General features: G+C 49.2%; 1 protein-coding gene across 1 annotated transcript; it reads right to left on the bottom strand.

Annotated features, from left to right (window-relative positions):
- Positions 1 to 8,891: 8,891 nt before the first annotated feature.
- On the bottom strand, positions 8,892 to 23,507 carry ASB13 (ankyrin repeat and SOCS box containing 13). The gene is given in 8 exon segments (XM_032687321.1): positions 8,892 to 10,666; positions 11,691 to 11,882; positions 13,451 to 13,577; positions 15,894 to 16,052; positions 19,071 to 19,151; positions 19,153 to 19,227; positions 19,230 to 19,264; positions 23,381 to 23,507. Coding segments are annotated over 8 exon segments (840 nt in total). The 5' UTR covers positions 23,424 to 23,507; the 3' UTR covers positions 8,892 to 10,538.
- Positions 23,508 to 25,447: the final 1,940 nt, after the last annotated feature.

Raw genomic sequence — 25,447 nt, 5'->3', positions numbered from 1 at the left:
AAAAAATCCCAAAATCCAGCAAAAATCCCCAATTTCCAACATGATGGAATGATGGCTGATGGATGGCTGATGGATGGATGATGGAATGATGGATGGATGATGGATGATGGATGGATGATGGATGGATGATGGGTGATGGATGATGGATGATGGATGGATGGATGATGGATGATGGATGGATGGATGATGGATGATGGATGGATGGATGGATGATGGATGGTGGATGGATGATGGATGGTGGATGGATGATGGATGGATGATGGATGATGGATGATGGATGATGGATGATGTATTATGGATGATGGATGATGGATGGTGGATGATGGATGATGGATGGATGATGGATGATGGATGATGGATGGATGATGGATGGATGATGGGTGATGGATGATGGATGATGGATGGTGGATGGATGATGGATGGATGGATGATGGATGATGGATGATGGATGATGGATGATGGATGGTGGATGGATGATGGATGGATGGATGATGGATGATGGATGATGGATGATGGATGATGGATGATGGATGGATGATGGATGATGGATGGATGATGGATGGATGGATGATGGATGATGGATGGATGATGGATGATGGATGATGGATGGATGATGGATGATGTATTATGGATGATGGATGATGGATGATGGATGATGGATGATGGATGATGTATTATGGATGATGGATGATGGATGATGGATGATGGATGGATGATGGATGATGGATGATGGATGGATGATGGATGATGTATTATGGATGATGGATGATGGATGATGGATGATGGATGATGGATGATGTATTATGGATGATGGATGATGGATGATGGATGATGGATGGATGATGGATGATGGATGGATGATGGATGATGGATGATGGATGATGGATGATGGATGATGGATGGATGATGGGTGATGGATGATGGATGGATGATGGATGGACCAACTGTCTTTCCTGTTTGCTCCAGCAGTGGCAGGGAAGGAGATTTACTTCCCAAATCCCACTTTTCTGGCCCATTCTGTCCCTCTGGAGGTGAGGAGCTGATGGGGTGAGAGGGATCCGTCCCGGAATGGGCAGATTCAGGTGGATACAGGGATGCACTGGGAGCTGGGGTGGTGTCTCCTTTCCCTCCTCCATATCCCGGTTTTCCACCCCAAAATCTGGTCAGGATGATCCCCTGAATCTGGGAATGGGGATTGGAGGATGGGAGCTGGAATGGGGATGGCATGGGATGATCCTGGGGGATCATCTGGTGTGGGATCCGGGATAGGGATCCCATGGGATGTGTCCTGGGGGAATACTGAGCGTGGGATCTGGGATAGGGATAACCCAGGATGGGTCCTGGGGGATCATCCAGTGTGGGATCTGGGACAGGGATCACCTGGGATGGGTCCTGGGGGATCATCCAGTGTGGGATCTGGAGCTGGGATCACCTGGGATGGGTCCTGGGGGATCATCCAGTGTGGGATCTGGGATACGAAGCACCTGGGATGATCCTGGGGGATCATCTGTTGTGGGATCTGGGACAAGGATCTCCTAGGATGGGTCCTGAGGGATCATCCGGTGTGGGATCTGGAGTTGAGATCACCTGGGATGGGTCCTGGGGGATCATCCGGTGTGGGATCTGGGGTAGGAACCACCTGGGATGATCCTGGGGAACCATCTAAGCCAGGCCCTGGAAGATCCTTTGGAATAAGACCTGGGGGATCAGATAAGGTGGGATCTGGGATGACACCCTGGGGAGCCCCTGGAAATGGGGCTTGGAGGATCCCTTGGGATGAGACCTGGGGGATCCCCTGGGATGGGACCTGGGAGGGGGGACACATGGAAGGGTAGGTGAGGGATCACTTGGAATGACCTGGGATGGGATCCGGGGGTTCCTTTAGGATGGGACACGGGGATCCCCTACAGCTGGACACCTCCCTTGGGATGGGGCTCGAGGATCCCTCGGGATGGGACCCGGGGGGGATCTCCTGGATCCAGCCTGTTCCAGCTGCTTCCATCTCCACTGCTTTTCCAGACATCTCCCTCCACCTTTCCCACCAAAAAAAAAACCCCTGAGGGCTCCGGCACCTCCCAAATTTACCCTCCCCCCCTTTCCCTGCTCCAGGTTTTGCTCCACCTGGACACAATTTTTCCTCCAAAATGGGACTTTTGAGGAAAAAAAGCAGCTCCTGATGCCTCCAGTGTAAGGAACCGGAGCTGTCCCCGCTCCAGCTCCATGGAATCAATCCCAAATCCCCCCATTCCCTTTAATTTTAGCGACATCGGGATATTTGAATCCCGTTTCAAGGCCAAGCCTTTAAATCCAAGTTGGGAAAACAGCACTGAGACCTCCAAAGGGAGCTTTTCCGAACTCTCCCAAAGGAAAAGTAGGATTTTGTTCCCGATTTTCTCCCTGTTTTTCCCCCTCTGGATCCAGGGCTCCCTCCCCCCTCCTCGGCAGCGACTCTTCCCTAAAGAAAATGTGAGGCGGTGCCCAGGAAATGTCGGGAAAAGGGGAGGCCCCTCGGCCCCCAGATGCCATAAAAAACCCTGGAATAAAGGCTTTGGAAGCGAGATCCATCCAGGCTCGTGGGGTGAGGGGTTGGAGAAGAGCTCAGTCGGGAATATCAATCCAGGTTATTTATCCAGGGATAAATAATTCAATAAAATGTCCCCCCAAAAATATTCCTTTGGAAAGATGTTTCCCCAATGTTTGGTTTGGCAGGGAATGGTTTCTTTCCTCAGGTTTGGGGGTTTTTTAACCTGTTTAAAGGTGGTTTGTTTTTTTTTTCAATTTGGGGGTTATTTGGGAAAAGGGGGAATTGCTGGAAGGGGGGGGAAGAATTAATAAAAACCCCACAAATTGCCCCAAAATCTGGACACGGGACGCAGGGAAATGTAGGAAAAGTGTTCAAGGATGGCCAAAATTATGCCAAAGGGAGAAATTTGGTGCCAGTTCCAGCGCTGGGGTTGCACCAGCCGGGACAAAATTCCTGATTTTGGGACTGGAGTGGTTGGTTTTACTCCCTTTTTTATGTTTTTGGGGCTTTATTCCCTCTGTTTCAGGTGGGAATTCCAGGGATCAGGAGAGGGGACAAGGACAAGAAGAGAGGGATGAGTAGGAGAAGGAGAGGGGATAAAAGGGAGCAGGAGAACAACGGGATGAGGAGAGGGAAATAATGGGATCGGGATTTGGGGACAAGAGGGACCAAGGGAGGGGGAAAAGGGGAGCAGGAGGTGGAAAAAATGGGAGCAGGAGATGGGAATGAGTGGGATGAGGAGAAGGGACTGGTGGAGCAGGGGACAAGGACAAGGGGGACCAGGAGGTGGGGACGAGTTGGATCAGGAGAAGGGAGCAGTGGGATCAAGGGATAAGGAAAAGTGGGATGAGGAGATGGAGACAAATTGGATCAGAAGGGACCAGGGGATGAGTGGGAGCAGGAGACAAGTGGGAGAAGGAGAGGGGACCAAAAAGCTGGAACCAGGAGAATGGATCATTGAGACCAGGGGACAAGGAAAAGTGGGATGAGGAGATGGAGACAAGTTGGATCAGGAAAAAGGACCAGGAGACCAGGACAAGATTTTGGGTTGGGAATAAGTGGTAGCAGGAGACAAAAGGGAACAGGAGAGGGGCCCAGAAAAACCAGGAGATGGGGACAGGTGGAACCAGGAGAGGGGATCAGGGGACAAGGAAAAGTAGGATCAGGAGACCGGGACAAGACTTTGAGACAGGATGAGCCCTGTGCCCTCCATCCCCTCCATCCCATTTCCCCAGCATTCCCAAGGTTTTGTGTGAATCCCAAGGGATTTTTTGGGGCTCCCTCCTCACGGGGAGCCCCCCAGCCACCACGACATTCCAGAGGCTCCTCTCCCCCTTCCGCTGAGGGGTTTTTCCCAAGCTCAAGTTTCCAAAATAAGCCCCCAAAGGTCTCCCATTGGTGAAATCCTGTCAGTGATGGATCCAATTCCAACATCCAGGATGGGCCGGTGTGGCTCCAGCCCGGATCCTGGAGGGAGGATTAAACTGGGACGAGGGCTCTGGAGACTCCAAGAGGGATTTTTGGGCATCCAAAGGGATCCCGGATCCCCCTGAAGAGCTGCAGCCTCCAGAGGTGGTGACACAGCTTCCCCCCCCCCCATCCCCAGGGGCTGGAAAAAATCCCTCAATCCCAAAATCCGGGAATCCCCGCAGGGGTTAACTGCAACTGGAGCCGCCTCCTTTTCCATGCCCGCGGGCGCTGGAGCCGTCAGGAATTTTGACAAATCGGGAATTAATAGTTCCATGACCTCAGCCCCCACACACGTGGCTCGTCCCATCCCGGGGGAGGGGGGAGGTTTTTTGGGATCTTTTCCTTCTTTTCTCCCCCTTGGATGGGGCAGGAGGATGGAGCTGTAGATCCATAAATCACCCCCCCCCAAGAGACAGATAATTCCCAAGAACATTCCCAGCTCCACAGCTTTGGATCCCGGTTCCTTCTCCCCTCCTCTTCGGAGGTCGGGAAAAGAAAACAAATCCCACTTTTGTCCCTCCTGATTTCCCACTTGGGGAAATTAAAAGTTCCCCCTTCGGTGCCTTCCTGATTTCCCATTTGGGGAAATTAAGTTCTAATTAATTACTAATTAGTTGCTAATCCCAAATCAGCCCTGGAAAAGCAGAAATCCATTTCCCAAAAAAAAACAAGCCCAGGCAAAACTCAAAGAAGAAACAAATGTTTTACAGCCCCTCCGCCCCTATTTATTACCATTTATCCCTATTTTTCCCTATTTACCCCTATTTATCCCCATTTTTCCCTATTTATCCCTATTTATCCTTATTTTGCCCTATTTTGCCCTATTTATGCTTATTTTTCTGCATTTTCCCTATTTATCCCTATTTTTCCCCATTTTCCTCCTATTTATCCCTATTTTCTCTATTTACTCCTATTTTTCCCTATTTATCCTTATTTATCCCCTATTTTCTCTATTTTCCCCCTATTTATCCCTATTTATCCCCTATTTTCCCTATTTCTCCCTATTTACCTCTATTTTCCCTATTTATCCCCATTTTTCCCTATTTCTCCCTAATTTTCCCTATTTCTCTCTATTTTTCCGTTTATCCCTATTCATCCTTATTTTCCCCTATTTTTCCCTATTTTATCCTATTTTTCCCTATTTCCCCTATTTATCCCTATTTTTCCCTATCTTTCCCTGTTTTCCCCTATTTTTCCCTATTTATCCCTATTTTTCCGTTATTTGCATTATTTTTATTATTGCATTATTTTTATTATTGCACTGTTTTGATTATTTCATTATTCTTATTATTGCATTATTTTTATTATTTCATTGGTTTTATAATTTTATTATTATCGTTGCATTATTTTTATTACTGCATTATTTTTATTATTTCATTATTGAGTTATTGAGTTATTTTTATTATTGCAATATTTTATTATTTCATTGGTTTTATTATTTCATTATTTCATATTTATTCATATTCATATTTATTATCAATTATTTCATTATTATTATTATTATTACTACGTTATTTTTATTATTTCATTGTTTTCATTATTAAGTTATTTTTGGAAAGTGGGAAAAATAGGAAGAAATAGGGGAAAGAAGAGATAAATAGGGGAAAATAGGGGGAAAAATAGGGATAAATAGGGAAAATAATTTCATTTTCATATTTATTCATATTCATATTTATTATTTATTATTTCATTATTATTATTATTTCATTATTTTTATTACTGCACTATTTTTGTTATTTCTTTGTTTTTAATATTTCATTATTTTTCTTATTAAGTCACTTTTATTATCGCATTATTTATATTATTTCATTATTCTATTACTGCATTATTATTATTGTGTTATTTTTATTACTGCACTATTTTTATTGTTTCATTATTTTTATCATTTCATTATTTTCCTTATTAAGTTATTTTTATTATTGCATTATTTTTATTGTTTCATTATTATTATTATTGCGTTATTTTTATTATTTCATTATTATTATTGCATTATTTTTATTACTGCACTATTTTTGTTATTTCATTATTTTTATTATTTCATTATTTTCCTTATTAAGTCATTTTTATTATCCCATTATTTTTATTATTTCATTATTTTTTTATTTCATTATTTTCATTATTAAGTCATTTTTATTATCCCATTATTTTTATTATTTCATTATTTTTTATTTCATTATTTTCATTATTAAGTCATTTTTATTATCCCATTATTTTTATTATTTCATTATTTTTTTATTTCAGTATTTTCATTATTAAGTAATTTTTATTATCCCATTATTTTTATTATTTCATTATTTTTTTATTTCATTATTTTTATTATTTCATTATTTTTATTTCATTATTTCATTATCGTTATTTTTATTATTGCATTATTTTTATTATTGCATTATTTTCATTATTTCATTATTTTCATTATTAAGTTCTTTTTATTATTGCACTATTTTTATTATTTCATTATTATTATTGCATTATTTTTATTATTTTATTATTTTTATTATTTCATTTTTATTATTGCATTATTTTTATTACTGCACTATTTTTATTATTTCATTATTTCATTATTTTCCTTAATAAGTCATTTTTATTATCCCATTATTTTTATTATCCCATTATTTTTATTATTTCATTATTTTTTATTTCATTATTTTCATTATTAAGTTATTTTTATTACTGCCTTATTTTTGTTATTTCATTTTTTTTTCATTATTTTTATTTCATTATTTCATTATCGTTATTTTTATTATTGCATTATTTTCATTATTTCATTATTTTCATTATTAAGTTATTTTTATTATTGCACTATTTTTATTATTTCATTATTATTATTGCTTTATTATTTTTATAATTATTATTTTTATTACTTTATTATTTTTATTATTTAATTATTATTATTACTTTATTATTTTTAAATTATTTTTATTACTTTATTTTTATTACTTTATTCTTATTACTTTATTATTATTATTTTTATTACTTTATTATTTTTATTATTTCATTATTATTACTGTGTTATTTTTATTACTGCACTCTTTTTATTATTTCATTATTTTTATTATTTCCTTATTTTCTTTATTTATTTTTATCATCGCGTTATTTTTATTATTTCATTATTTTATCACCACATTATTTTTATCCTTGTTATTTTCAGTTATTTGCACTTTTATCGTGCAATGATTTTGTTCTTTTTATTCCCTTTTGCAGATTTTTCCAAAGCTGGAATATTCCCGTTCCAGAGGGAGTTTTTCCAGCTTTTCCTGAGGGAAGCAGCTCCTCCAAGCGGCGGGAAGAGGCTCCTGGATCCAAATCCTGAGGAATTTTGGGAGCTTTTGGTGCAGATTCCCGAAAAAAAACCCCCCACAAACCTCCCAAAAACCCCCCAAAGAAATTTAAAATAAAGGAATTTAAAACAAAGGAATTTAAAATAAAGAGATTTAAAATAAGGAGATTTAAAGCAAAGAAATTTAAAATAAAGAGATTTAAAACAGAGGAATTTAAAATAAAGGAATTTAAAATGAAGGAATTTAAAATAAGGAGATTTAAAGCAAAGAAATTTAAAATGAAGGAATTTAAAACAAAGGAATTTAAAGTAAAGAGATTTGAAATAAAGGAATTTAAAATAAAGGAATTTAAAGTAAAGAGATTTAAAGTAAAGAAATTTAAAATAAAGTAATTTAAAACAAAGGAATTTAAAATAAAGAGACTTAAAATAAGGAGATTTAAAGCAAAGAAATTTAAAATGAAGGAATTTAAAACAAAGGAATCTAAAGTAAAGAGATTTAAAGTAAAGAAATTTAAAACAGAGGAATTTAAAATAAAGAAATTTAAAACAGAGGAATTTAAAATAAAGAGATTTAAAATAAGGAGATTTAAAGCAAAGAAATTTAAAATAAAGGCATTTAAAATAAAGAAACCTAAAATAGATTTAAAACAAAGGTATTTAAAATAAAGAGATTTAAAAAACAGAAATTTAACATAAAGATATTTTAAAACCAGAAATTTTACATAAAGAGATTTGAAATCAATTTAAAATAAAGAGATTTAAAATCAATTTAAAATAAAGCGATTTAAAATGAAGGAATTTAAAATAAAGAAATCTAAAATAAAGGGCTTTAAAACAAAGGAATTTAAAATAAAGCATTTTAAAATAAAGAAATTTAAAATAGGTTTCAAATAAAGGCATTTAAAATAAAGAAATTTAAAGTAAAGATATTTAAAAGAAAGAAATTTAACATAAAGAGATTCAAAATAAATTTAAAACGAAGAGATTTAAAATCAATTCAAAATAAAGAGATTTAAAATCAATTTAAAATAAAGAGATTTAAAATGAAGGAATTTAAAATAAAGAGATTTAAAATTAAGAAATTGAACAAAGAGTTTTAAAATCAATATAAAATAAAGAGATTTAAAATCAATTTAAAATAAAGAGACTTAAAATTAAGGAATTTTAAAAAAAGAGATTTAAAATTAAGAAATTTAACAGAAAGAGATTTAAAATCAATTTAAAATGAAGAGATTTAAAATAAATTCAAAATAAACAGATTTAAAATGAAGGAATTTAAAATAAAGAGATTTAAAATAAAGATATTTTAAATGAAGAGATTTCAAATGAAGAGATTTAAAATAAAGAAGTTCAACATAAAGAGTTTTAAAATCAATTTAAAATGAAGCGATTTAAAATGAAGAGATTTAAAATGAAGAATTTAAAATAAAGAAATTTAACATAAATAGATTTAAAATAAATTTAAAATGAAGAGATTTAAAATCAATTTAAAATAAAGAGATTTAAAATGAAGAGATTTAACAGAAAGAAATTTAAAACCTAATTTAAAAGAGCTTTAAACCAAACAATCGAACCTTAGGACTTAGAGAGGGTGAAAAAAAACCCCAAAGACGACACGAAGAGGATCCTGGAATTTTATTCTTGGTTATCCAAGGAATTTTTTTGGCTTCCACGCCGGAAATTTGGGATTTATTGCTTCATCAGTGTTAAAAAAGCAACTTAATAATCAGATTTTTGACCCAAAAAGGGGAGTTTTTCACCCCAATCCATGTTTATCCGTCAGTTGGGCGGGAGAAGCTTTTCCTGGAAAGATCCAACAAAAAAAAGGTTGGAATAAACGGCCTCGGGAAGCCCCTTCCGAGCCAAACCATTCCCTAAAATTCCCATCCACGAATCCCACACCGAACAACCTCGAGGGCTTTCCCTGAGCTTCACATTTCTGGGATTTGAAACACTAAAAAACCCGGGATTGGAAGAGCGGGATGTTGGGAATTTTTTCTTGGGAATTTTTCCCGATCCGGCACAAAAAAAAAAAAAAAAGGGATGCGGAGGGGGAGGGGAATTTAATTAAAAATTAAAAATAAAGTGGTTTTCTGCTCATCATAAAGTGCTTCATCCCAGCTCTCCCAGCCTGGATCCTCCTTCCCAAGGAGGAGACCCCTTGGAAGTGACCTCTGGGATGAGATCCCGGCGGGAATGGTGTCGGGAACCCCGGATTCCACCTCGGACAAGGGGGGGTTCATCCCGTTTTGGAGGGATTTGTTCCCATCACAGCGCTAAGATGGGCCAGGGGGGCTCCTCAGGGAGCTCCATCCCATCCCAGGATCCCATGGAATTCCGACCCAGGACAACAGGGAACGGCTCCTCTGGAAGTTTGGATCGTTTTGGCTCCCTAAGGACAAAGCTCCAGGAATTCCAGCCCAGGAATCCGGGGCTGCCAAACTCCGGAGAGGGGAAAAAAAATCCACCACCTGAAAATCCCCCAGAATTCCAGGCAGATCCCCCAGGGATACACCCCTGGGATGCGTCCCACTCATCGCACACGGAGCAGAGAGAATATTTTGGGAGCAGGGAAGAATCCCTGGGCTTGGAATTGAGCCTGGGAATGGGGGGGACTGGAGGAAGGAGCCGAAGCCGAACCCGGCAGCGGCTTTTCCTTAATCCTGGTGCGGAGCCAAAGCCTGTGGATCCTCCTGGAAAAGCCGGGAAGAGCCTCTAATTAGCCTCGAGCTTAATTTGGGGGCTTAATTTGCCTCCGGCGGGTCCTGAGCTTTGTCCCTTCCATGTGGATCCTCTGGAGAACCACCCAAATCCAAGGTCATTCCCTCCCCAATCCCTGTGCAGCCAACAAGGACAGGTGTCCTGGAGCCATTCCCGGTGTCCTGGAGCCATTCCAGGTGTCCCGGATCATTCCCCATCATCCCAGCCACGGGAATCTAAAAAGGGGACGGGTGAATCCCGTTCCAGGAGTATCCATTTCTTCCCCCGCTGGCTCCAAAGGGAGCACGGGGAAAAAGGAAGGAACATCAATCCCGCTCCACCAGCCTAAAAATTCCCCAACCCCCCCCCCAGGAGCTTTCCCGGGATTTGCCCACGGAGCAGAAGGAAGCGCGGCCTCAGAAATACTATTTACACCAGTTTTGCTTTAAATTAAAACTTGAGTTTCTTGAGGGGGAGGTAGAAGAGGAAGAGAAGATCCTTGGTGGTGCGGGAATTCCTGGGGGGGGGGGGGGGAGGTTTCTCCTTCCCGGCCCGTTTTTCCTGTCAGTTGTAGGAGAGGTACTGGATGAGACGAGGGGGAATGTTGAGCTTGGAGATCTTCTCCAGGGCCCTCTGCCCGGCGGCTTTCCGGACCGTCACCCTGCACAGCTGGGACAGGCTCAGGGGGGTCTCTGCGAGGAGAAAACGGGATCCAAAACGGGATCAGGGGGTGCTGAGGGGATGCAGGGCAAAGATTCCCGGCCAGGGGACACCTGGAATTGTCCACAAGGCTGGATCGACCTCCCACAGCTCCTAAATGTTCAGTTTTGTCCCCAAGAACTCTCTGCCTTCAAGGGAAGAAGTTCCAGAGTTCCCCCATCCAGGCTGGAGCAACCTGGGATGGTAGAAGGTGCTGGGGTTGGAACTGGGTGACCTTTAAGGTGCCTTCCAACCCCAAATATGTGACTTTTAGGACCATCCAATGCAGGGGTGTTGAGCAGGGTCTGCAAATGCTCAGATTTGCCCCCAAGAACTCTGCCTTCAAGGGAAGAAGTTTTGGAGTTCCCCCATCCAGGCTGGAGCAACCTGGGATGGTGGAAGGTGTTGGGGTTGGAACTGGACGACCTTTAAGGTCCCTTCCAAACCAAAATGTGTGTTAATGTGACTTGTAGGACCACACAATGCAGGGTTGTTGAGCAGGGTCTAGATTTGCCCCCTGAGAACTCTCTGCCTCCAAGCAAAGAACGTTCTGGAGTTCCCCCATCCAGGCTGGAGCAACCTGGGATGGTGGAAGGTGTTGGGGTTGGAACTGGATGACCTTTAAGTTCCCTTCCAACCCAAAATATGTGACTTGTAGGACCACACAATGCAGGGTTGTTGAGCAGGGTCTAGATTTGCCCCCAGGAACTCTCTGCCTCCAAGGGAAGAAGTTTTGGAGTTCCCCCATCCAGGTTGGAGCAACCTGGGATGGTGGAAGGTGTTGGGGTTGGAACTGGATGATTTTTCAGTTCCCTTCCGACCCCAAAATGTGTGTTTCTGTGACTTTTAGGATCATCCAGGCTGGAGCAACCTGGGCTGGTGGAAGGCGTTGGGGTTGGAACTGGATCATCTTTAAGGTCCCTTCCAACCTGAACCGTTCCGCGACTCCGAGACGCCCGGGATCAAACCGGACCGAGAGCCAGGAGAGCCAATTCCCAGGGTTTTCCCCTCACTTACTCTCGTAGTACTCGAAGCACTTCGCCGTGGGGCTGCTGCTCCAGGTGTAATCCGAGGGTTTCTTGCCCCGGTTGTCCCTGGCGTAGATGTTCCCCCCGAACTCCACCAGCATCTCCACCAGGTCCACGTTCTTCACCTTGGCCGCGTGGTGAAGGGCCGTCTCGTGCAGCTTGGCCGCGTTCACGTTGGCCCCTGAGGACGGAAAACGATCCCAAATCCATGTGGGAATCCCTCCCTCGACACAAACACCGGGAGCGGTCGGACCGGGCGGGGGGAAAAACACCATTAAAAAAAATGCACAAGAAGCTGGAAAGATCCAAAAAAACCCCAAAAAACCGGCACAAACGGGAAGGTTGGGAAGGTTGGGAAGGTTTGGGAGGGAAGGTTTGAGAAGGTTTGGGAAGGTTTGGGAAGGGAAGGTTTGAGAAGATTAGGGAAGGTTTGAGAAGATTAGGAAGATTTGGGAAGGGAAGGGAAGAGGAAGGGAAGGGAAGGGAAGGGAAGGGGAAAGGGAAGGGAAGGAAGGGAAGGAAGGGAAGGGAAGGGAAGGGAAGGGAAGGGAAGGGAAGGGAAAGGGAAGGGAAGGGAAGGGAAGGGAAAAGAACATGGTTGGCAGTTGGAATAGAGAGCTGGGACTGAGGAGCAACTCAGCAAGAAAAAACAGCGGTTTTCAAGAAAATTGCCGAGCGAGTTCTCGGTGCTGGAAAAATCGTTGGGTTTTCCTCTCTGGATTTATGTTTTCCTTGGAGAGAGAGGGATTTCAGTCCCTGGTATTTGGGGAAATGAGGTCATAGCTGCTTCCTGGATCCAAAGAAGCCTTCCCAGTCATCTCCATGGAACATTCCCACTCAAGACAAGGAGAACTTTGTTGATTATTCGACAGGAACACCCCCAGATCCAGGAGGTGTTCCAGCTCCACCAGCCAGGTTCAGTTATGGATATTTTTGCTCAGGAAGTTTGGTTTTTATAAGTTTGTGGCAAGAAGTCCTTCTCCACCCCCAAAACAGCTGGAATTTGACCAGCAGAGGTGAGAGAGAGACCACACTGAACTGAAACAATTCCCTTTTGGGAATGTGTGGCCACACTGGACTTCATCAGAATTAATGAGGTGAAACTGGAATTTCTTGGGAATCAATTAATGGGGAACTGGAGTGGGGTGGAACTAAACTGGCTTAGGTGTGTAATTTTAGATAATTGATATATTCAATTAAATAAATCCCCAGCCCTGGGCCAAACCTCCTCCTGGAAGCACAGGGGAAAAGACAAGAAAATTCAACCCAAATTCCCCCCAGAATGAGAAGAAAACTGTGATGTGAAGCCTGGAGGCAAAATGTGGGACTTGAACATCCAGCAAAGTCATCTGGGCTTAACACCCAGCTGTGTGTTCTGAATGAGTTCTGAATTTTGTTCCGTTTAGAGGTCGGGAATCAGGGGAATCATGGAATGGTTTGGGGGGTCGGAAGGGACCTTAAAGGTCACCCAGTTCCAACCCCGAGACCTTCCACAATCCAGGTTGCTCCAAACCCCGTCCAACCTGGCCTTGGACACTTCCAGGGATGGAGTATCCCACTGGTAGCATCACAAGCTGGGTATTATGGAATAGGCCAAAATAATGTTGGAACACCAAGTTTTGCTCCATGAAGCCCAAACCTTTCGCCTCGGACCATCTCTATCCCGGTAGGAATTCCACCAAGGAGCCCCGCTTCCCCACAGACACCACTGCACCTTGCCCACCACACGGACCCCTGTGGGTGCCATACCTGCCTTGAGCAGCAGCTTGGCACAGTCCAGGTGTTCCCTGGCACAGGCCAGGTGCAGAGGAGTCCCAAAGTGACAGTCGTGAGCCTCCAGGTTGGCGCCGACCTCGATGAGGAGCTGGACACACTCGTCCGGGGCTTTTGCCCTTTGGGAAGGGAAGAGCCAAGAATCCATTCAGATCACAGAATCACAGAAATCAGCTGGGTTGAGAAAGGGACCTCCGAGATCAATCCAGCCCAACCCTTGATCCAACCCCGCCGTTGGTTCCCAGCCCATGGCACTGATGCCACATCCAGATCTGTCCTTAAACACCCTCCAGGGATGGACAATCCACCACTTCCCTGGGCAAGCCCATTCCAATGGCTGAGCACCCTCTCTGCAAAGAAATTCTTCCTGATGTCCAATCTAAACCTCCCCTGGCACAGCTGAAGGCCGAGCCCTCTTGTCTTGTTGATGGTTGTCTGGGAAAAGAGACCAACCCCCCCCGGCTCCCCCCCTCCTGTCAGGGAGTTGCGAGAGTGAGGAGGTCTCCCCTGAGCCTCCTCCTCTCCAGGCTGAGCCCCCCCAGCTCCCTCAGCCTCTCCTCCCAGCACTTGTGCTCCAGTTCCCTTCCCCAGCCTCGCTGCTCTTCTCTGCCCCTGCTCCAGCCCCTCCAGGGCCTTGCTGAGCTCAGGGCCCAGAGCTGGACACGCACTCCAGGGGTGGCCTCCCCAGCGCCCAGCCCAGGGGCACAAGCCCTGCCCTGCTCCTGCTGCCACACTCTCTTCCTCAGGCCAGCCCAGCAGCCATTGGCCCTCTTGCCCTCTCCTGGCCACACTCGGGCTCCTCTTCAGCTCCCTGCCCAGCCCAACTCCCAGCTCCCTTCCTGCCTGGCTGCTCTCCAGCCCCTCTTGGCCCAGCCTGCAGCTGCAGGGGCTTCTTGTGGCCAAAGGGCAGAGCACACCACCCGGCCCTTGGCCTTGGGGAACCTCAGCCCCTTGCAATCAGCCATGGATCCAGCCTGGCCAGGTCCCTCTGCAGAGCCCTCCTGCCTTCCAGCACATCAACACTCCCCCAGCTTGGGGCACCTGGAATGTGCTGCTGATGGACTCAATCCCCTCCTCCAGATCTTCATGGCAGACAACTGAAACAGGACTGGGCCCAGCCCTGATCCCTGGGGACATCCCTGGGGACGGATCCCAGCTGGAAGCAGCTCCATCCCCACCACTCTCTGGGCCCTCAACCAGTTCCTCACCCAGCCCAGAGTGCCCCTGGCCAAGCCCTGCCTGCAGCTTTTCCAGGAGAATGCTGTGGGAGATGGGATGTTGGGATGAGCCTGTGTGGTGTTTGGGGCCATGGCTGTGAACTGGGAAGGCTCGTGAGCCAACACAAAACCAGCAGGACACAAGGAATGAGCGGCCAGGGCTGGAGCCAACAGGGAATCAGGTCAAACGCCCCCAAATCCAAGGATTTGCACCAAATCAGCTGTTGTTTCTGGAGCTGCTGTGCTGCTGATCCTGCCCTGGGTGGGTTTGATCACCTTCAAGGCCATTCCAGCTTTGTTTTTTTCCAGGGTAATAATTCAGCTTAACGAAAAGCAGGGAATTATCATCAAGCCTCGGGAAAAGGCTTAACGAGGAAAAGCTCCACAGGAGCTCCCAGTTGTGGATTAACAACCAACTGATTGTCCCAAAATGCTCCAGAATTGAAGGAAAACTGTGTCCAGATCACAGCAGATCACAAAAATATGAAACAGGAAGAATTACATTTTACTGAGGGGGAAAGTGAGGCACAAAATGGTGGATGAGGAAGAGATTTGGCCACAATTATCCAACGTGGACATTGTTGTTCCCACATCCAGGTTTTCCTGCTGCTCTGTCTGTGCAGGTGGAAGATTGAAGGATGAATTATAATAAATTAGTAAAGGCAATTAGTAAATTTTTGCCTGTGAGGGTGGGGAGGGACTGGAATGGATTTCCCAGAGAAGCTGTGGCTGCCCCTGGATCCCTGGAAGTGTCCAAGGCCAGGCTGGAGCAATCTGGGATAGTGGGAGGTGTCCCTGCCCATGGCAGGGGTGGGAATGGATGGATTTTAAGGTCCTTTCCAGCCCAAACCATTCTGGGATTCCATGATCCTATGATTAAATCCTCCCCTGATCCAAATATCCCAAAAAGAATCAAGCAGAGGGAGGGAAGCAGAGAGCAGCGGGTTTGTCCCAAACATCATCTTGGCCTCTGCTGTTTTCCCTTATTCCTGGACAGACCCCCCCAGCTGGAAAAGACCGGGAGAAGGACAAAGGAGCACCAGGGCAGCAGCATTCCCAACAATTCCCTGGCACTTCCTTCCCACCCAACAACCCCCAGCAGGAGGGGCTTGACCAACAACAACTCGTGGTCAAATGAAGGTCCTGGGTGGCTTTCTTTTGCTCTCCAAGCCCCAAATAAGCCTGGAGAGAGGAATCTCCATGGATTTACCATTCATGCAGGCTTCATGGAGAGGGGAGGCCGTGTAGAGGGGGGGGTTCACCTTGGCACCGTGGGACAGCAGCACCTTGACGCACTCGATGCTCCCCGAGGCACAGGCGTCGCACAGGGGGGTGCTGCCGTCGATGTTCCTGGCGTCCACCTGCAGGGAAATCATGGAATCCTGGGATCAGCCGGCTTGGGAAAGCATTCAAGGGCACCAACTGAAGCAGCACTGCCACTGGATCGTGTCCCCAGGCGCCACATCCACACTTGCTGCCCGTGGAACACAAAGGAGCAACTTCTAACAACTTCTAACTTCTAACAACTTCTAACAACTTCTAAAAACTTCTAACCAACTTCTAACCGACTTCTAACAACTTCTAACCAACTTCTAACCAACTTCTAACCAACTTCTAACCAACTTCTAACCAACTTCTAACCAACTTCTAACAACTTCTAACAACTTCTAACCAACTTCTAACCAACTTCTAACAACTTCTAACTTCTAACCAACTTCTAACCAACTTCTAACCAACTTCTAACCACTTCTAACCAACTTCTAACCACTTCTAACTTCTAACCAACTTCTAACAACTTCTAACTCCTGGACCAGTCACCAAGAGCACCAAATTCCCCCCAGATGTGAGGATCATGGAATCATTAAGGTTGGAAAAGGCCTCTGAGGTCATTGAGACCAAGCGTTAACCCGGCCCTGCAAAGCCCAGCCCCTGTCCCCAAGTGCCACATCCACGCCTTGTCTGAACACTTCCAGGGATGGGGATTCCACCACCTCCCTGGGCAGCCCCTTCCAATGCCTGACCACCCTTTCCATGAGGAAATCTTCCCTGATATCCAACCTGAATTGTCCTGCAGCACCCACAACTTCTTCTGGAATCAGGGAATCATATGGTGGATGATCTGAGATCATCGAGTCAAACAATCCTCAGCACTGCCAAGGCCACCACTGACCATTCCCCAAGTGCCACATCCACAGGGATTTTAAATCCCTTCAGGGATGGGGACTCCACCACCTCCCTGGGCAGCCCCTTCCAAGGCCTGACACCCAAATAAATTCCCTGCCTGGGGTTATCTCAGAAGGGCAGTTCCAGGACCACCTTGTTCCCAAGGTCCTGTCACTGCAGACACTTCCTGGACTGCCCTGCAGCACCCACAGCTGCTTCTGGAATCAGGGAATTATTTGGCTTGGAAAAGCCCTCTGAGATCATCGGGTCAAGCAATCCCCGGCACTGCGAAGGCCACCACTGACCGTGTCCCCAAGTGCCACTTCCACAGGGATTTAAAATCCCTCCAGGGATGAGGACTCCACCCTGTTCCAAGGCCTGACCACCCTTTCCATGGAGAAATTCCTCCTCATCCCCAACCTGCCCCTCCTCTGGCCCAGCTTGAGGCCGTTCCCTCTCCTCCTGTCCCTTGTTCCCTGGCAGCAGAGCCCGACCCCCTCCCGGCTCCCCCCTCCTGTCAGGGACTTGCAGAGCCAGAAGGTCCCCCCTGAGCCTCCTTTTCTCCAGGCTGAGCCCCCCCAGCTCCCTCAGGAGTTCTCCAGCCCTTCCCATCTCCCTCCCTTCCCTGCACACGCTCCAGCCCCTCCCTGTCTCTCCTGTGACCCAGGACCAGTCCATCCCGATCACCTCCGGCCGAGTTTGGCCACAGAGCCTCATCCCAGCCAGGGTGGTTTTCCCAACATCCCAGGAACAAGCAGGTGTCAGAGACTGAAACAGTTCATGATTTATGCATTCTAGGATTGCCAAGGGACTTTTGCAGGCTTCTGCAGGACTTTTGCATTATAAAAACCCTTTTGCCAGACCCCTCAGGGAAACCCAGCACAGACCCAGAGTTGGAGGCTCCAGACATGGCCCGGGACACCATCCATGGATATAGTAACTCATTACTTCTTGGAGTGTGGGGGCTTCCCTCCTTCACCCCCAACGGATCAAGGGGTGATTCCACTTCAACTGACAGACATGGAAGCTGCAAGTTCCATTGCTGGACCCCGTGGGCGGTGACTACAGACATCTTTCCACTCTCAGCTTTTCTTTCCCTTACTCTCCCTTACCCTCATCCTGTCTTTCTCCTCCTTATGCATGGAATGATAGAATCATAGAATGATAGAATCAGAGAATCAGCTGGGTTGGAAAGGACCTCCAAGATCATCCAGCCCAATCCTTGATCCAACCCCGCCGTGGTTCCCAGCCCATGGCACTGATGCCACATCCAGTCTGTCCTTAAACACCTCCAGGGATGGAGAATCCCCCACTTCCCTGGGCAGCCCATTCCAATGGCTGAGCACCCTCTCTGCAAAGAAATTCTTCCTGATATCCAACCTAAACCTCCCTGGCACAGCTGAAGACCGAGCCCTCTTGTCTTGCTGATGGTTGCCTGGGAAAAGAGACCAACCCCCCCCGGCTCCCCCCTCCTGTCGAGTTGCAGAGAGTGAGGAGGTCTCCCCTGAGCCTCCTCCTCTCCAGGCTGAGCCCCCCCAGCTCCCTCAGCCTCTCCTCCCAGCACTTGTGCTCCAGTCCCTTCCCCAGCCTCGCTGCTCTTCTCTGCCCCTGCTCCAGCCCCTCCAGGGCCTTGCTGAGCTCAGGGCCCAGAGCTGGACACAGCACTCCAGGGGTGGCCTCACCAGCGCTGAGTCCAGGGGCAGAATCACTTCCTGGGACCTGTTGGCCACACTCTGCCTCAGCCAGGCCAGGATCCATTGGCCTTCTTGGCCACCTGGGCACACTCAGGCTCCTCTTCAGCTCCCTGTCCAGCCCAACTCCCAGCTCCCTTCCTGCCTGGCTGCTCTCCAGCCCCTCTGGCCCAGCCTGTAGCTGCAGGGGCTTCTTGTGGCCAAAGGGCAGGACCCGGCCCTTGGCCTGGTTGAACCTCATCCTGTTGGAATCAGCCCAACTCTCCAACCTATCCAGGTCCCTCTGCATTTTCCCCCCCAGCGGGTTATCCCCATGATAGACAATGTAGATGACAACCCCCAAAATGCTGACATACCTGTTCAAACAAAACTTAAAATAAACCCTACCCATATATATATTTCAGACACCGATTACTCGGTGCCGTTTCACTCCGATCCACCCAAAGGGAATCACTGATAGAACCTGGGGTTACCCCCCTCCCCTTTTCTGGGGAACAGAAAGGCCATGAGGAGAAGCTCCCTGACCTGTGCCCCTGCATCCAGCAGCAGTTTGACACACTGGGTCTGCCCCCTCAGGCTGGCCTCGTGCAGGGGTGATGGAGTCGTAGTCGTAGGTGACGGCGTTGACGCAGGCCCCGCTCTCGATGAGATGCTGCAGCTGCAGGATCTCCCCGCGCCGAGCGCGGCCTCGTGCACCGGGGTCCGGTCGGCCCAGAAGCCTGGAGAGAGGAAGGAGCTGATGGATGGGAGGGTTGGGGAGGTCCTGGCACAGGTTGGGGGGGGTCCTGGCACAGGTTGGGAGGTCCTGGTACAGTGGGGAGGTCCTGGCACGGGTTGGAGGGTCCTGGCAGGGGTTGGGAGGTCCTGGTAAGATTGGGGAGGTCTGGTAAAGATTGGGGAGGTCCTGGTAAAGATTGGGGAGGTCCTGGTAAAGACTGGGGAAGTCCTGGTGGTTTGGGGGGTCCCTGGTAAGGTTGGGAGGTTCTGGTATGGGTTGGGGAGATCCTGACAGGGGCTGGGGAGGTCCTGGCACAGGTTGGGAGGTCCTGGCAGGGGAGGTCCTGGTAAGGTTGGGGAGGTCCTGGCACGGGTTGGGGAGGTTCTGGCATGGGTTTGGGAGGTCCTGGCAAGGTTGGGGAGGTCCTGGTAAAGGTTGGGGAGGTCCTGGCATGGGTTGGGGAGGTCCTGGCAGGGGTTGGGGAGGTCCTGACAGGGGTTGGGGAGGTCCTGACAGGGGTTGGGGAGGTCCTGGTAAGATTGGGGAGGTCCTGGTACAGGTTGGGGAGGTCCTGGTAAAGATTGGGGAGGTCCTGGTAAAGATTGGGGAGGTCCTGGTAAAGACTGGGAAGTCCTGGTACGGGTTGGGAAGGTCTGGTAAAGGTTGGGGAGGTTCTGGTATGGGTTGGGGAGATCTGACAGGGGCTGGGGAGGTCCTGGCACGGGTTGGGGAGGTTCTGGCAGGGGAGGTCCTGGTAAAGGTTGGGGAGTCCTGGCACGGGTTGGGGAGGTTCTGGCAGGGGTTGGGGAGGTCCTGGTAAAGATTGGGGAGGTCCTGGCAGGGGTTGGGGAGGTCCTGGTACAGGTTGGGGAGGTTTGGCAGAGGTTGGGGAGGTTCTGGCAGGGGTTGGGGAGGTCCTGACAGGGGTTGGGGAGGTCCTGGCACAGGTTGGGGAGGTTCTGGCAGAGGTTGGGGAGGTTTGGCACGGGTTGGGGAGGTCCTGGCACGGGTTACACGCTGAGGTTTTTGGTTGCCCCCCTGGATCCCTGGAAGTGTTCAAGGAAGGGCAGGTTGGAGCAAGCTGGGATAGTGGGAGGTGCCCAGGGAGGTTGGAACTGGATGGGCTTCAAGGTGCCTTCCTGCCCCAACCATTCCAAGGAAAGGAAAGGAAAGGAAGAAGAAAGGGAAAGAAGAAAAGGGAAGGGAAAGGGAAAGGGATAGGGAAGGGAAGGAAGAGAAGGGAAGGGAGGAAGGAGAAGGAGAAGGAGAAGGAGAAGGAGAAGAGGAGAGGAGAAGGAGAAGGAGAAGGAGAAGGAGAAGGAGAAGGAGAAGGAGAAGGAGAAGGAGAAGGAGAAGGAGAAGGAGAGGAGAAGGAGAAGGAGAAGGAAAGGGAGAAGGAGAAGAAGGAGAAGGAGAAGGAGAAGGAGAAGGAGAAGGTTTGGGGAAGGGAGGAAAGGAAAGGGAAAGGGAAGGGAAGGGGGGACAGGGAAAGGGAAAGGGAAAGGGAAAGGGAAAGGGAAAGGGAAAGGAAAAGGAAAAGGAAAAGGAAAGGAAGGGAAAAGGAAAGGAAAAGGAAAAAAAGGAAAAGAAAAAGGAAGGAAGGAACGGAAAAGGAAAAAAAAAAGGAAAAGGAAGGAAAAGGAAAAAAAAGGAAAAGGAAAAGGAAAGGAAAAAAGAAAAGGAAAGGGGAAAAGGGAAAAGGGAAAAGGACATGGCCAGCAGTTGGAAAGAGAGAGCTCGGAATGAGGACCAACTCAGCAAGAAAAAACACATCCCCTCCATAAAATAAGGGGAATCATGAATCCCAAAATTTGGACAGCACAGAGCCTGTGCAGGCTTTGTTATTGGCTTGTTAGATCCTCATTCCCTTTGCCAGTATCCTGGGCAGGACATTTTTCCTTCCCTGGAGCTCCCTGTGGTTCATGTCAGGAGAGAAGCAAGAAGATCAAACGAGCCTGGAGACCTTGGAGCCCCTCCAGAGCCTAAAGGGGCTCCAGGAGAGCTGGAGAGGGACTGGGGACAAGGGATGGAGGGACAGGACACAGGGAATGGCTTCCCAGTGCCAGAGGGCAAATGGGATATTGGGAAGGAATTCCTGGCTGGGAGGGTGGGGAGGGGCTGGAAGGGTTTCCCAGAGAAGCTGTGGCTGCCCCTGGATCCCTGGAGTGTCCAAGGCCGGGTTGGAGCACCCTGGGAGAGTGGGAGGTGTTGGGTTGGAACTGACCTTTAATGTCCCTCTGAATCCAACCATTCCATGATTCCACAGAGCTCTGGAAGTGGCAGCTCTGAGCAGCATTATTTTGTCACCAGAGCCCCGGGAAGAACAAGCTCCAGCAGAATCCCATTAAGAGCTTTTTATAGCCCCAAAACCACCCCCCCCCCATCCTACAAGCTGCAGGCTCCTCAATCTCTCCTCTCCTGCTGCAAAATTCCTCGTGGGGAGGCTCAATGAGGAACACACCCCCAGTCCCCAGGGATGGGCTCCCACATCCAGCCCCGGGGGGTTATGGAGAAGGAGAGAGAGGTTGCAGATGGGGCCAGAATTCCTAAATCTGCTGCCAGAATTCCTAAATCTGCTGCCAGAATTCCTAAATCTGCTGCCAGAATTCCTAAATCTGCGGCTCCAGGCTCCTGGCTCAGCTGCAGGATGAGGCAGGGAAGCAGGGATGGCTCCTGATGCAATCAGGGAGCAGCCCGGGAGCATCCCTGCCTCGGGAATCAGCTGCAGCACAGGACAGGGATCAGCCCTCTGGAGGTGACAGGCAGGATTTTGGGATTCTTCCCGTCTCCTTCCAAGGTTGGAACCATCCCCTCTCTCCCCCAGCATGGATCCCACACGATAATTTATGGAGGAACAGGGATGATTCCCAGTGTCCAGCTCTCCCAAGAGGTTATCCCCTTATCCCTTGACTTGGGAGAGGCCATTTGCTTCCTAAATGGTCCTGCCCACCCCAAAACCACCCTGCAACCCCCAAAACCACCTGCAAACCCCCAAAACTGTCCTGTAACCCCCAAAACTGTCCTGCAACCCCAAAACCACCCTGTCACCAAAACCACCCTGTTACCCAAAACCGTCCTGCAACCCCCAAAACTGCCCTGTCACCCTCCAAACCCCCCTGTCACCTCCAAAACCTTCCTGCCCACCCCAAAACCGTCCTGCAACCCACACACCGTCCTGTCCACCCCAAACCGTGCTGGCCACCCCAAAACCACCCTGTAACCCCCAGCACCATCTGCCCATCCCAAAACTGTCCTACAACTCCCAAAACCACCCTGCAATCCCCAATACCGTCCTGCGCATCCCAAAACAATCCTGCAACTCCCAAAACTGTCCTGCAACTCCCAAAACCACCCTGTCACCCTCAAAGCCACTTGTCACCCTCCAGTGCACCCTGCCCTGCCCCAAAACTGTCCTGCAACCCCCAAACCACCCTGTCACCTCCAAACCCGCCCTGCACCCCAAAACCTTCCTGGCCACCCCAAAACCACCCTGCAACCCCCAACACCGTCCTGCAACTCCAAAACCACCCTGTCACCCCCAAAACCGTGCTGCCCACCCCAAAACCGTCTGCACCCCAAAACCACCCTGTTATCCCCAAAACTGTCCTGCAAACCCCCAAAACAGTCCTGCAGCCCTCCAAACTATCCTGCAATTCCCAAAACCACCCTGTCACCTCCAAACCCGTCCTGTCACCCCCAAAACCGCCCTGCAAACCCCAACACCATCCTGCAACTCCCAACACGTCCTGCCCACCCCAACACCGTCCTGCAACCCCCAACACCGTCCTGTAACTCCCAAAACCACCCTGTCACCCCCAAAACCGGCTGCAACCCCCAACACCATCCTGCAACCCCAGCACCGTCCTTCCCACCTCAAAACCGTCCTGCAACCCAAACACCGTCCTGCAACCCCAAAATCACCCTGTCACCTCCAAGCCACCCTGTCACCCTCCAGTGCACCCTGCCCTGTCCCAAACCACGCCGCTGCCCGCAGCCCCCGTCCCTTCCCAGCTCAATTCCCAGATCCCTTCCCAGCTCAATTCCCAGATCCCTTCCCAGCTCAATTCCCGGCTCCGTTCCCGGCTCCCCTCCACGCCACCCCCCGGACCCCACGCACTGATCTCTCCCCTCAGGGAGCCGCTGCTGACGGGGCTCTCCATGGCCGGGCCCGCCGGGAGCCGCCGGCTCGGCCTCGTCCCGCTCCGCCCTCACGGCCCCTGACGGCCCGCGGGGCTCCGCCCGCTCCCTCACGGCTCCGGCCGCGGAGCACAGCGGGAGTTGTAGTGCCCGGGGAGCCCGGGAATGGCGCGGGGGGACAGGGGATGGGGGCACTGCAGGGTGTGTGGGGAGGGGGAACGGGGGCACTGGTGTGGTGGGGGGAGTGGGGGCACTGGGTGTGTGTGGGGAGAGGGAACTGGGGACACTGGAGCGTGTGGGGAGAGGTAATGGGGGCGCTGGAGTGTGTGGGAGAGGGACTGGGGGCACTGGAGTGTGTGGGGAGAGGGACTGGGGGTACTGGAGTGTGTGGGGAGAGGGACTGGGGACACTGGAGTGTGTGGGGAGATGGACTGGGGGTACTGGAGTGTGTGGGAGTGATAAGGGGAGCACTGGCATGTGTGGGGATCGGGTAATGGGGCGATGGGGGCACTGGAGTGTGGGGAGGGGGACTGGGAGCACTGGTGTGTGGGGGTGTAATGGGGGCGCTGGTTTGTGTGGGGAGAGGGACTGGGAGCACTGGAGTGTGTGGGGGGGTAATGGGGGTGCTGGTTTGGTGTGGGGAGAGGGACTGGGGGGTCTGGTTGTGTGGGGAGAGGGGACTGGGGACACTGGAGTGTGTGGGGAGAGGGACTGGGGACACTGGAGTGTGTGGGGAGAGGGACTGGGGACACTGGAGTGTGTGGGGAGAGGGACTGGGGATATGGGGGTGCTGGAGTGTGTGGAGAGAGGGACTGGGAGCACTGGTGTGTGGGGGGTGGTAATGGGGGCGCTGGTTTGTGTGGGGAGAGGGACTGGGGGGTCTGGTTTGTGTGGGGAGAGGGACTGGGGACACTGGAGTGTGTGGGGAGAGGGACTGGGGACACTGGAGTGTGTGGGGAGAGGGACTGGGGACACTGGAGTGTGTGGGGAGAGGGACTGGGGGCACTGGTGTGTGTGGGGAGGGGGACTGGGGGCAACTGGTGTATGTTGGGAGAGGGACTGGGGGTACTGGGGGTGCTGGAGTGTGTGGGGAGTGGATAAGGGGAGCGGTGGCGTGTGTGGGGATCGGGTAATGGGGGTACTGGGGGTGCTGGATTGTGTGGGGAGAGGGACTGGGGACACTGGAGTGTGGGGAGATCGGGTAATGGGGCGACTGGGGGGCACTGGAGTGTGTGGGGAGGGGGACTGGGGGCACTGGAGTGTGTGGGAGGGGGAACTGGGGGCACTGGAGTGTGTGGGGAGAGGGACTTGGGGATACTGGAGTGTGTGAGTGTGGATAAGGGGGCACTGGAGTGTGTGGGGATCGGTAATGGGGGCGCTGGAGTGTGTGGGGAGAGGTATGGGGGGAGAGGGACTTGGGGGTCTGGTTTGTGTGGGAGAGGGACTGGGGGCAGTGGTATGGGGGGGAGAGGGACTGGGGACACTGGTGTGTGCAAGGAGCAGGTAATGGGGCACTGGTATTTGCAGGAAGGGGATACTGGGTGCACTGGTACAGGGAGGAGATACCGGGGGCACTGGTGTGTGTGTGGGGGGTGTACTGGTGTGTGCAAGGAGTGTATAATGGGAGCACTGGTATGGGGACAAGGGCACTGGTGTGTGCTGGGAGGGAGTAATGGTAGCACTGGTGTGTGTGGGGAGGGGTAAGGGCGGCACTGGAGTGTATGGGGAGAGGATAACGGGGTTACTGGTGTGGGGGAAGAGGGTAGGCGGGGTACTGGGGCCCTGGTGTGTGCGGGGAGGGTAATGGGGGCACTGTGTGGGGACAGTGATGCCGGGAAAAGGCGTCGGTAGTAAAACTCAATACCCACAGGTGCTATTAAGCCGGTATTTGGTTATTCAGGCGCCGGACGCGCGCAGCATAGCTCCGCCCAACGCGCATGCGCCGCTCCCCGTCATGGCTTCCATTTTACGCATTGATCATGAATATTTATTACACAGCTTTACATATTCATGACTGCCCGAGAGTGGGCTGAGCTCTATGTAAATC

The sequence above is a fragment of the Chiroxiphia lanceolata genome, chromosome 5 (assembly GCF_009829145.1).
Source record: "Chiroxiphia lanceolata isolate bChiLan1 chromosome 5, bChiLan1.pri, whole genome shotgun sequence".
In the NCBI taxonomy this organism is placed as follows: Eukaryota; Metazoa; Chordata; class Aves; order Passeriformes; family Pipridae; genus Chiroxiphia; species Chiroxiphia lanceolata.
The sequence above is the reverse complement of the archived record's forward strand: the minus strand, read 5'-3'. Positions and strand labels throughout refer to the sequence as shown.